The 13373-nt window shown below is 38.2% G+C and overlaps 1 protein-coding gene across 7 annotated transcripts in view; it reads left to right on the top strand.

Annotated features, from left to right (window-relative positions):
* LOC140148341 (uncharacterized) overlaps positions 1 to 13373 on the top strand; it is a 116254-nt gene that overhangs the window by 69868 nt on the left and 33013 nt on the right. For 5 of the 7 annotated variants that reach the window (XM_072170261.1, XM_072170259.1, XM_072170257.1 and 2 more), the window contains 3 exons: positions 5542 to 5655; positions 8373 to 8492; positions 9438 to 9554. In XM_072170261.1, the coding sequence (XP_072026362.1) occupies positions 5542 to 5655; positions 8373 to 8492; positions 9438 to 9554 (351 nt within the window). The remainder of the gene's footprint in view (positions 1 to 5541; positions 5656 to 8372; positions 8493 to 9437; positions 9555 to 13373) is intronic. The other 2 variants (XM_072170260.1, XM_072170258.1) reach the window with 1 other exon arrangement.

Here is a 13373-nt window from a genome sequence, read left to right as displayed (position 1 = left end):
CCACCCAATTGGGCAGTCACAGCACCAGTTTGATGCTGCGGGGACCCAGTCAAATCCTGACCATGACTTGGCTCGTTGGATTCGTCTATAGGGATGTGCAACCATGGACGAAAGAGACAACTTACCATATGGGAGAGTAAAACTTGGAACCAAATTCTTTTTGCCGGCCGAATGAGGGATGGAGAGAAACAAACTTGGTAGATCAAAATGGACACAAGTATATCTCGAACACATACTTTAGTAGGAACAATGGCGAGCGGTAAACTTGGTACAAAAACGTTAAAATATGCAAACTCTATTAGCTCTCGACATCATATGTGTTGACTGATAACTTATATTGCACAACCCCTTATGCGCTAATAATTATGAGTTTCTCGTATTTGCACCTGGTGAAAAGCACATGGAAAGATTGTAATACAATGGACATTGTGATGATGGTACAATTTTAGTATTACAACTAACCTCATTAACTTCGCCATGTTATCTTTATAGTTTATTAAGGATTGAGACTAATGCATCGAGTGTCTACTTACCTGCTTCCTGTCTTTATGGTGCCTAGTACGCTCTCGTGGAAAAATTGTGTTAGCTTGAAATTCCCCTGGACAAGGAACTTACTGCTAATTTGTCTCGTTCACCCGTACGAAACTCGGGGAGCTGATCCTTGTTGCGAAGGTTATTTGTTTGTCTAGGGGGTGCGCTCTGGAAGCAGCAAAGTCGGATTGTTGTTTAATGGTTTATGAAATGATGTGGGGCCGTAGTGGTCAGCGACAACCTGTAAAGTGTGATGAGGCTTGTGGATCAACGTCTAGGCGTTGTGCCTGTGCGTAGCGCTCTATAAATCACTGCGCCTTTTTACGTTTCCTCCCTTAATTTAACTAAGTACTTAATACACTTATGAAGTGTCGTGGTATATATAATACCGTATGAGACTGATTTTTTCAACGGGTTATAGTGGAAGCTCTCAGTCTCAGTGATACCAACTTGTGATATGCTCTTGACACCACCTGCCTATCAGGTGATCTCTTTCTAGGTTTGGTTTGGTGGCTGATAACCTGTTGTGATATGCTTAATGTTCAGCAAACTGAGATTGTTTCATTCATCTGATAATATTATGTCCAAACCACCTTAAGAGCGGTGCCTAGTATCTCGTGGACAAATTGAGTTAGCTTGAAATTCCCCTGGACTAGGAACTTACTGTTAATTGTCTCGTTGTAACCCGTACGAAACTCGGGGAGCTGATCCTGGTTGCGATGGTTATTTGTGGAATGTCTAGGGTGTGCGCTCTTGTAGCAGCAAAGTCCCTGATTTGTTGTTAAATGGTTTATGGAATGATGTGGGGCCTTAGTGGTCAGCGACAACCTGTAAAGTGTGCTGAGGCTTGTGGATCAACGTCTAGGCGTTGTGCCTGTGTGTAGCGCTTTTTATTTCACGTGCTTCAATGAACGAACTGCATAATGTCTCTTATGAGCTCATTCCTGAATCGAGAAGCAGTTGTTGTAATTGTTGTTTAAATTACTGGGGTATAAATAATATTGTTGTTGTATACTATTAATATTTAAACTGAGCATGACCCGTGTATATACCAGTCCGAAATTTAAATAATGTTTTAATGTCTATGTACTTAGCGTGACATGTCTTGTTTTGTATAATTAAAGACAGAGATAAAAAGAATTTATCGCGTCTGACGTCATCTGTCAATCAAACTCGAGCAGGGTTTGTTTACAAGTGTCGTGATGATGACTTGCTGAACGCGGCGGTTTAACCGGGCACCTTATTGTTAATTTTGCACCTTCAAACATGCAAACCATCTCAAAAGTTAGGTCTTTATAGTATAGAACTTTCTTCCGCGAAGGCACCATGTCAACAATTCCTAGAATAGCTGCTTTTTGCCTTGTAAAAGTACGTAATTTTTCGCCATTTGCTGCTATTCCTTTTCTCCGATCAGCACCAGATAGATCGTCCTTCCTTTTACGCGCTATTAACCTGTGTACAGCAATCAAGGATCGTAATTGACAGTGACATCAGACGCGGTAAATTCTTTTTATCTATCTGTCTTTAATTATAGTGTTTTGTTCACCCCGTGTCTTAATGGTGGAGTATGTGCTGTCAATGGTGGACCCCCTAGCTGTCAATGTCCACAAGGGTATATAGGATTAAGCTGTGGCACTCGTAAATGACCTTCCGCAATCGTATTTCGTGCAATATTAAAGGCAATCATTATTGTAGATAGCTCGCTTAATCAAACTTTCAATCTGCCTCTTTCATTTTTGGAACCTAAAATTTAAATATTATTTTAATTTTCCTCTGCAAACCAAAGTGTTTATGTAGAATCAATAGTAATCATGGTAATATTCACATGGTTTGGAATTAACATGCAATTGCATAATGTAGATCATTTGAGTAACCGTGCCGTTATATCTTTTTCTTAGCTCTTTATAATTAGTTTGTACTTTCTGTTTAGCTCTGTTTCTTTTGCATGATTATAAATAATGATGGGATTCTCATGTATTATTTTACGTATTTTAAAGTTTATCGTACTTATCAAAATTATTGCCCTTATCCTAAACTATACTCACTCTAACCTGTTACTTTATGATCCTTAAAGGGGAAGTCCCACCGGAGCAGTTCTTCTGCAGTGAACCAAACTTGCCTGGTTATCAAATTAATCAGTGACAAGGTTATCTCTGAATTTGACAGGTGCTAATTGATGTTTTAATGTTAGAGCATCAATTAGCACCTGTCAAATTCAGAGATAATCTTATCATTGATTAATTTGATAACCAGGCAGGTTTGATTCACCCCAGAAGAACTACTCTGCCGGGGCTTCCTCTTTAAACTAAGGGATGAAATCAAATTTCGACGCTACCGCCCGGATGGTTCCGTCTGGTTTCCATTGTTTAGAATAATAGAAACCGGGCGGAACCGGCGGTCAATCAAGCGCCGGTCGAGTTGTTGTGATTTCATCCCCAAACAAATCATTCTTAGGGTCAGTTTCTCGAAGCTTAGCTTGTGGCTCTGGTTCTAAGACCAGTGCTGTCTAGTCCTTGGTGTGGATTTTTAAGGCTCTGTTTATCATGTTTATAGCCGCGATTCTCCTGGTGTGATTCATCGCAACGATGTGTCACGGTTAGAAGATTTTATGGCATCTTTTACTAATGTCTTTCACTAATATCTTAAGTAAAGTAATAATATTATTATTTTCCTTTACCATGTTTACTTTATATTTTATTTGAATGCATGAGTGCATTGTTTTACAATATGCATGAGTGCCTTGTTTTACAATATGCATGAGTGCATTGTTTTATAATATGCATGGGTGCATTGTTTTACAAAGGTACATATACAAATCAACAGATTTCGTATTCAATTGTCTTTTTTGTGGCATTCAATAGTTAATTGCGATCCATGGTGTCAAAATGGCGGGATTTGCGAGTTGGTTACTGATCTTCCAACATGTAATTGCGAAACAGTAATAGGTTCCCGGATAGGTTACACAGGTGTTGACTGTTCTGAACGTAAGTACAGGTTCGTCATCCATTGACAGACGTCTCGATCGTAGTCGTTCAGTGATGTTTAAGGTATTGATTGGTGGTATAAATGTCAATGTCTGCGTGTGTCTGTCAGCGCTGTCTCTGGGGCTCCATATTTTGCATTAGTAGCGTTTCTTCGCTGAGTTTCGTTTCCTGTGGTATCAGTGTTGAAGATGTCGGAACAAATACTGTGGTTTGTTTATTATCAGCTTTATTGTATTGTTTTGTTAATTGTGTTATAATTTGCGTCCGTCGTGGACATGAGATCAGAGCTCATGAAGATGTCTGAAGGTGACAAAAAAGTTTTGTGATATTCATTGTTTGTTTGATTATTGGCAATAAGTGCAATTCTAGTATGTTATCATTTGTTTTGATGTTTGGTCTTTTTGACTGGTTTTGTAGTAGTATCAAGGAACGTACAGTATAGTATGATGGTTATTTGTATTTTTCTGTTGCTGCTTATCAAGCTCATTGTCTCGGTCCCAGCCGGTTTGTGTTCCTCCGTCACTAAACAAATTAATGACGAAGGAGAAAAAATCGGCTGGGACCGAGACTAATCATGCTCATCGCCGGTGTGATGACATATGTGATGCGATCAAGCAAAATCAGTCGGAACTCGGAAATATTGATTTTGAGATATAGCCAAACAAAGGCAATATTTCCTTTTGTTTCCTATTGTTTTGGAAGCGCTTTAATTGCTCATATCTTTGGAACTGGTTGTTCAATTTCAATGGGGGTTTCTGCAAAATCCAGCTTCGTAAATCCTTTTTACTATCCTATAAGAAACTGAAAATTTATTATTGCCGAGTTCCGACTGATTTTGCTTGATCGCATCACATATGCGTTTTGTCGTCTTATTTTGGGAGATGTGAATAAAAGCAAACAACTCGTAGCTTTAGCTCGACACAAGTAATCATATAGCGTAACCAATTATGTATTAACATTTTTCATCTTTCTTTTCATTATTCTAATAGGCTATATTCTCTAAAGCTGTTTTGTCATTCATAATTGCCATAACATTGCCATATCTTTTATTAAGTTCTATTCATATTTAATCAATAGTTATTGTTATATATATTATGTTCATGTAACATTTCTTGAATAATTGTTATTATCCATTTTTTAAAAACTTGTTTGTAATGTCGTTACGTAGTCTGTTGACAAGAATCGGTGTTGTTTCCCAACGTTCATCAACTTGAAAGCGTCTACCCGTAAAAAAACAAAAGAAGAAAAAAAATGGATGAAAAAAATTCTGATGGATCCGGATCAAATATTAGCTTATCCAGGTCCGATCTTTTGATCCAAAATTCCAAAATTGAAGTTTTACTCAAGTTTGATCTCAAAAAAGGATCAAATCTGAAACGGATTAGAAGTTAAAACAATTCAGGTGCTTAAATTCTGAAACGGACCAAATGTGATCTCAAACGGTCATAATGATGTGAAGATAAATAACAAATCACGCCTAAAGTGATCTAAAGCCGGATTAGTTCATATATAATACAGTTCCACGTGAATTGAACCCGGGCCACTTGTATTTCAAGGTGGACACCATGCTCGTTTTAAAAAAAGTAAAAAGGGTTGTTTTTTAGCATTGGGCAAGTACAGCGCTGTACCTGTTTAGGGTGTCAAAAGCGCCAAAAATCAGAAAGAAGGGTATACTTTTCCAAGCAAAATACTTGCTTAAGGTATCAAAGTTTAATGGCAAAATAAAAAAAGGGCGAAATAGGCTATGTTTGGCTTCTATCAAAACATCAAGAACCTGAACATGAATTTTTACTTTCCTAGTGTTCAAAAAATGGCAAAATACTTGTTTAGGGTATGTTTTGCACGCGCTGAGTAATACTCGTTTAGGGTGCGTTTCGAGAGTCCATACATGAGCATGGTGTCCATCACGTAATGTAAGTGGCCCCGGGGGAATTTAGTCTCGACTTTCCATACCCGTGTCTTGTCAATATAGTTGCGTTAGTCTATTATAGCTTACTAACATCATACTCGTCTTTCTACTCTACAGCTACTGGTTGTACTGTTAATCCATGTCTGAACGGGGGTATCTGTTCTTTTATTGGTCAAACTGGATACTCATGTCAATGTACGGATCCTTATATCGGTCCTACCTGTGGACAGAGTAAGTCCAGTTCTATGATGCTTATTTCATACTTCAAGTCGCTATCGACGGGCGAATGACTTTTGGCCAATGAGGTTTATTATTCGTTCTGACGCGCTATGAAAAGATAAAGCTGATTGGTTAGTTATCAATCGCTTGTCGTTATAAGACTGGAATACGAAACAAGCTGTAGACGTGATGGAGTGAATATTTTGAGAAGATTATGAAGTTTCTTGCTCAGTGTGTTATCGGTCTCTCTCGCTAAACAATAGTATGATTCATGTCTTTTGATCTACATTATTTGTAACTCGCAGACAAAGAAAAGTCGGGCCTTTTTCACAACGTTTTTGCATTATGTTGTAATTCCATTCACTGATGCTTCTAGTAGCAGACTATGACTCAAGCAGCTGTCAATCATGCTGTCACTTACACATGTTACAAGGGGGTTAAGATAAACACGAAGAGGAAATGCATTACGTAGCACATTATTACTTTGATTGATTGATTGATTTGCCGACAAGCTAATCATAAAATGGAGGTATTTTGTTCCGCAATTAGTCACGAAAAAGTCACGTGAAAGCGTCCACTTGAGCAAGTTAGTCTCCTCAGCAGCCAGTTTGCTTCCGCTCCCATGACACACTCTTCCAATGATAACGATGAGTTATTTTTGATTGGCTAACTTGGCTAACGTCATCCAGCACGCATTCAAACAAGGCTTTCAATTGGTTAATCGGCTGCTTCATATTCATGAGCAGTTTTAGGCATCGGACCCGGGCATACTCCTTAGACCGTAAGATATCTTGTTAGTCATCCATATGTTGTACAATGCCTTTATCGGAGATACATTGCATCATCATCATGATCATGCGCAAGAGGTATTCTCTTGGTCGCGCTGACGTCACAAAGGGGAAATAGCCTTGTAAAACCAGTGTGCGCATGTACAGTTCCCCTTTCTCGAGCTGGTTGCTATGCGCTCGCTTGTGCGAAGGGGACAATGTTCCCGGATGTCCGACCGAGTGAATGGCATCGCAACCGTCTACACTAACTTGATATTGTTTAGAATATCTAATAGAAATCACCTTCTCGCGTCATTATTATATACCTCACTGCACTGCTTCATTAAAGAAATGAAACTTTGACCTAAATTCACCCAAGTGCTTCATTCATTCTCTGGGAGAGAGAATACGACAGATGACACAAGAGTTGGAGCAGAAGCTTCATAGTCTTCGCTTGTATATTTGGTCCAAGTCACTAAAAGTTGATATTTGCAACATAATTAAATTTACGAAGGAATTGTAGAAATATTTGGGAAGAACTATTTCATGCGTATTTATTACGTTCAGCAATGGCAATATCAATTTTCATGGTATCCTAAAATACGATAACAACAACTAAAAGCAATTTTCAAACACTTTGCTTTTTAGGTGCTTGAACACACAATATTCGTAATAGTATTCCTTCACGTAGTTCTTGTCACGCTTGCTGTGTTTCTAAAATGTGCTCAATAGTCAACATTTTTATTATTAGAAATACATTAGAAATACATGTTTAGATAATGCGCATTAAATATTGCAGAGTGTTAGAAAGGATGCGAAGCATTCATATAAACAATTTCAGCTGGATTAACTTTCTTTTGGGGTGGCTACAAAATCGTACTTTATCGTCATAGGTACATCTTCAGACCGACTGATAATCTGGTGGTAATTGCTCATAGTACAACAAGATGGGGTTGCCAAAAGTAGTTGGTTTTGAGCTAAACTTCTTAAGAATGATTTTCATAATTGTAGGTTCCTGCCAAATTGGCAATACCCTTCTCTCAAGCTTTGCCACAATAACCAACTGCCGTCAGATCATCAGTCGGTCTGAAAATGCACTATTAGGTGCGAATACGACACAGTAGCCACTCTAATAAGAAGCAAGTCCAGTTGAAAATTGTCAGTATTTTTAATTAGCTGATTCAATGTAATTGCTTTAATTTGATATTCTACTCAGAGGATGTAATCATGTAGTGGCGTAGCGTGGGTCATCACATGGGGGGTGGGCACCAGATCTGATGGGGGGACCAGATCTGATGGGGGGCACAAGCCGTTTTTCGGCAATTTTCCTATGGGATTAAAAAAAAATTCAGATCGATTGGGGGGGGGGGGCACGTGCCCCCGTGCCCCTATGACACTACGCCACTGTAATCATGCTATAGTACTGCTTTGTATTTCGAACGTTTTTTTGTGCAAGATAACCAAAAATGAACAGGGGACAAAATTCATCGTTAAAATACACATTTAAAATTAAGTTTATGTTTAAGCGTCTTGATGTGATCTTTAAGTGGTACTACACCCCCTGATCAATTTTGTGACTAATTTTGCATTTTTCTCAAAAAATAACTACACACTGGTAACAAAAGTTATGTATATTATAGGGGCAAGGAATCCAATTACTTCACTGAAATTTTAGTGATTCAAGACAAGTGGTTCATTATATGTTAAGAAATGAGGTACATTCTAGTGCTCTGATTCTAGTGGTACCTCTTTTCTTAATATAAATAACGTACCGCTTGTCTTGAGCCATTGAATTTCTAGTGTAGTAACTGGATTCCTTGCTTTTAATATACATAACTTTTGTTACCTGTGTGTTATAATTTTTTGAGAAAATGCAAAAATAGTTACAAATTTATGAAAGGGGTGTAGTACCACCTAAATATCATTCTTAGCGCTGTTTTTTCTGATAATTGTTTTTTATAGGAGATGACTGCTTAGTGCAAACGTGTCAAAACGGCGGCACGTGTAATACGGATGCAAACGGTGTATTCGACAGGTGTATCTTGTGTAATCCTGGATATAGTGGAGTATACTGTGAAATCTGTGAGTGCTTGGGAATTCAAATTATTTGGATTAGTTTACAATAATTTGCACCATCATTGATTTTCAGTATGGTGTGAGGGCATAGACTTTAGAAATTGGGGTCTATGGTGAGGACTTGATATTTTGTTCTCCAACTTGGCCCTATCAGCTTTAACTGTAACCACGTCTCTAGTCCAAACCAGTTCCTACCTGTTATTCCGAAGGGATGTTATTTTGAGCTGGACAAAACAAGCGTTATTCCGAATTGAGCAAATTCCACAAGCACAACCATAACCAGTGCTTTTACCCTTAACATTCGGCATAATGGCCTTTCGGAATAAAGCTCTTTGTTCATAATTTGGAACAACGGGCCGACCAGGACGGCTAACCATCTAATCCAAACTATGGCCATAGCCCTATCCTTTCCTACAAACCTTACTATAACCCATATCCCAACCAGATTTTCATTATTGGGGGGCTGAAACTTGCAAAAAGGTTGGGCCAGACTGGGGGGGGTGCTCAGTCAGAAAATTTTGCAAAATATAGGTCACAAAGACCCCTTTTCCTTCTATTTTATTACAATTTTCAGGATTATTTGGGGGGGGGGGGATGAAAGGTATTCTCAAGCCCCCCGGTTCCTAAGCATATGCTTAACCATACAAGGATACATCCATAAATTTGATAAGCCTTACCTTAGCCATGACAAATCTAACCCGACCACTGACCCTGTTCTGAACCCTAAACTAGAACAAGATAATAAGTATGGGCGTCAATGCCGGGAGGAGGGGGGGGGGGACAAAATGACCCATTTTTTGTACTTTTCAACCACTTTTAAACAATTTTGGCCGGTTGCCCCCTCCCACACAAGCCGGATTGGCGCTAATGCATTAAAGGTACTATTAGATATATATTTAATTTGCAATCGCAATATTTTACAAAGAGATGTTTTCATCCATTTAATTTTAGTTAATCCTTGTACTCCTGGTCTGCACGGATGTGTGAACGGTGAATGTCAACTAACCTCGGCAACCACTTATGATTGTATCTGTTTTGATCAGTGGTTTGGACAATTCTGTGATCAAGGTTGGTATAATTTGTTTAAATCGGTCAATGTGGAGAGACACGCTTGGGTCCTAATAGGACCAGGTTCAAAGCAAAGAACCGTGTTGGCCTTTACGTGAAGGAAAAGAAATGTAATTGTAGGTATAAATCCAAGGAATATTTGGGTCAACTTCACCAAATCAGTTTACTGTCAAATTGAGTCACAAGAAAGAGAAGTCTTATCCAATTGCCGCGAGCAGCCTAGACTGCCACAGATGAGAAATAACCGTTCTGATAGCCCTACATAATTATTTTTGAAGTTGCTTACAAAATGGAAAATGAAAGACATGATATATTGTAACCAAATCGGCTTATTTGGGTTCAATGCCACTAATTCTCTATAACAAAGTTTTCAGTGGAATAACAGATGATTTCAAGCATGATTTTCTCATCCATGAAACTAAGAAGGTCATTATCAAGTAGAAGGTTGAATCCCCAAATGACCAAAATTTCAATATATGATGGCCAGGGACTTTTCCTGTGTAAAAACTAGAAATTGACAGGGCGCCCTCACGTTTTGGAACCAGAGAAAAATACGGTGGTAGGGTGCAAAAATCGACACCTTTCAGCCTTAAATCAAAACTATAAAACAATGATAGAAAACATGTAATTTCTTCATGTTACTATGAATTTTGCACATATTTAGCTATATAGCTTGGTATTTTGTTAGTGATTTTAAGCACCTTTTTCAGATGCCCAATATAATAGTGCCTCCTTTTTTCAAGCACCGCTCAGCGTTATATAGTCGTATTTAAGGGTGGTCTTTATCCTGGAATTATTGAAACCTTCGGGCTTCATAACTGTTAAATTGTTGATCTAAAGTATATAAAAGTATACATACTTAGAATGACTTAGACTTGACGAATTCATCTGTAAGGTCTGTTTTTATATAATTTGTTTTAAAAATAATAAAAGCAAATATTTTTAACCAAGAATTTTTTGTTACATTGTCCGAAAAACATTTGGGCCAAAAACCCCGATTTTTGGGATTTACTCAAACATTTGCATTTGTAGCCCAAATTTGACTTCACAGATGAATTCATCAAGTCCTCTAAAAATGTATACTTATTCTTTATACCAACAAATTAGCAGTTATGAGGCCCGAGAGTTTTCATAATTCCAGGCTTAAGACCACCCTTTAAGGGATGGGTTTATATGTGTGTAAATGGAGGAGAAATGGGAGGATTTTGGCATGTTTGCTGTGATTGTTTGCCTAGCAATATTGATCACAAGTACACAATTGATGGTGCATATCAAGGACCAAACTCTATAGTTTTATATTTGAGCACGATCACTTCTGTAAGGTCATGGGAAATTATGTAAATCGGCTTTTGTATTTGATGTTGCATATCGGCTCACGCACTTTTTTTTTGTACCCAGTATTTCACAAAGTCCCTGTACTCTGATGACCCTATGACTTTTTGCTGGTATGTTGAGCACTTTAAACAATTAATTATAGTACTTACCTCCTACTTTAGGAACATGCGTATGCCTTAATGTATGTCGACCATGTCAACAACCCAGTGTAGTTTTACATGGTTGGAAAAGTCTATTTCCTTTCGCTATTTTGCCAATCATAATTCATAAATTGTCCAACTTTTTTGACAAAAAAGAGTTTTGCAACTATTCCGCCAGCAAGGAAACACAAATTTATGTGTATCCAGTGCGTCCTTTACGTTTAAATAGTTCAGTGTATTGTCAAGTTGTGCCTCTATACGCCATATTTACGGAATTGATGATACGAGCTGATACGGAATTTTTGAACCCAAATTTCTTGAAATATACATTACCTTTTTAACTTCTCGCCACGAAATTGGATTCATAAGAAGGTCAAATACAAGCCTTCCATTATGGCTGGTATCATCATCTCGATTGGTGTCTTGTGTTAGTATTATTCCATATTTTGCTGGTAGAAGTTCAATGAAACCCTCCATAATTCACGACTACTGTCACTTGTGTTATAAACTCGATGTGTTTACTATATTGTCGCTCGGGTCCGCGACTAATAGCAGGGACCGGTCTATCATTAACTATTCTATACCCTTTTCAATAGCCTTATTGTGATGTGTGGGAGTTTTAAAAGCCGAGCCATGAACAAAATATAATGCGAGCACCCGGGGGGCATCAACTTTAGAGGTGACGGTATGTGCCTGTCAATATATGCCCCTCTTTGAAGCCGACTATACCTGATGACCAGGCACCTTCAGTTTTCAAAATATTATACCGAATGACCCCTTTTTCATTTTGATTGTACATAATGACCCTTTTTTAAAAAAAAAAAAACCCAACGTTTTGTACTGATATGCGCCTACTTCGCGAAGCTTGTAGGCACATATACCCATCAATTCTCAAGTCGAGTGCCCCAGGGAGAGCGCATACTGCGGGCCAATGAACAATGAGATAGTGGCTTTTCTGATATCTTTGAGGAACTGTTGAAGTATAAATCAGCCAACGAGTAGGTGTGTCCAAAATTGCACATCTTGAATTGAGACCAAGACATGCTGTTATTTCAATTGTTATACCGTTCCGGTTGGTTTATTACCTACCATTGCCTACGAGATGCAGTTCTAAGGTGACAGAGGGACAGGTCTGCAATTCGATTCCACAACCATTCATACCTTTCATCTGTTTTATTGTATTATCGTGCGAATTGCTCCGTGGTACCTTACGGGTACCTGAATTTTATTTGAATGAAGATGACTCTGTCATGCTCGACGTCATATTGCATAATTTCTATACAGTATATGCAATAAACCAACCAGAACAGTATAACAATTGAAATAATAGGCAGTTTAAAGATAGGTTAAGAAGAATATAACGTCACAATATTATTCTGTATTATTATTCAAGGTTGTATCGTGTGTCTATGCTGTCATGTAGGCCTACCTGGCAACAGACACGCCCCCGGTACAAACAGATGAAATTTGTAGAAAAGCGTGATTATGACAAAAAACATTAAAAAATGATACTTTGAGGTATTGTTTTTATAATTTTTGTATGGCAGATCATACATACACATGTGCTGAGGTCAAAAAGGTAAAAATTTAGTTTTTGACCCCTGACTCACCTGTCATTCCAAACAACCCCTTAAGTCCCATTCAGTGTCAGTGATCCCAGCGAAAGTGTAAAAAAAACCCACCAAATTTGTATAAATTACTTAAAGTGAAAGGTGAGTCATTAGAATTGTCATTTGGTATTTCTGAAATGAAAAATTTGAAAAAAAAGAAGCAAACAGCAGTATTGATGAAGTTGAAGCCCCATTCAAATACATGTACACGTAGCTAATTTATATACTGTCAGTATACAAATTACAGATTCATGCAAATGCCTTATTTTTTCTTAAGTACACGGCTTTCGGCTGAACCACTCTTAAGGTCCGTTCATACTACCACCGCATTTGCGATGCGTTGCTTTGCGATGCGGTGCGTTGCCGCACTGCATGGTACTGCAAACTACTGCATTGCGATATCGCAATGAAGTTAAATACATTTTAACTTGGAAATGCGACGAGTTGCGTTGAGTTGCGGCAAAAAGTAATCGATATATCGGCATCGCAAAGCAACGCATCGCAAATGCGGTGGTAGTATGAACGAACCTTTAGGCTATGCTAGCACATCTATGACAATGGCATTGTACCGAAATTTGAACTTCTGATTTTTACGATCATCCAGATGAGCAAATCACTGAATGATCCTTTAACCTATACATGCTATATAATTGTCGGTGCATGGTGCCGTTAAACAAACTACTTTGCACAGAAAATCTCCGAATTTAATTTACATATCTGACTCACTTTTCTTT

This window comes from Amphiura filiformis, chromosome 3 (assembly GCF_039555335.1).
Source record: "Amphiura filiformis chromosome 3, Afil_fr2py, whole genome shotgun sequence".
Lineage (NCBI taxonomy): Eukaryota > Metazoa > Echinodermata > Ophiuroidea > Amphilepidida > Amphiuridae > Amphiura > Amphiura filiformis.
This window is presented reverse-complemented; position numbering and strand designations above follow the sequence as displayed.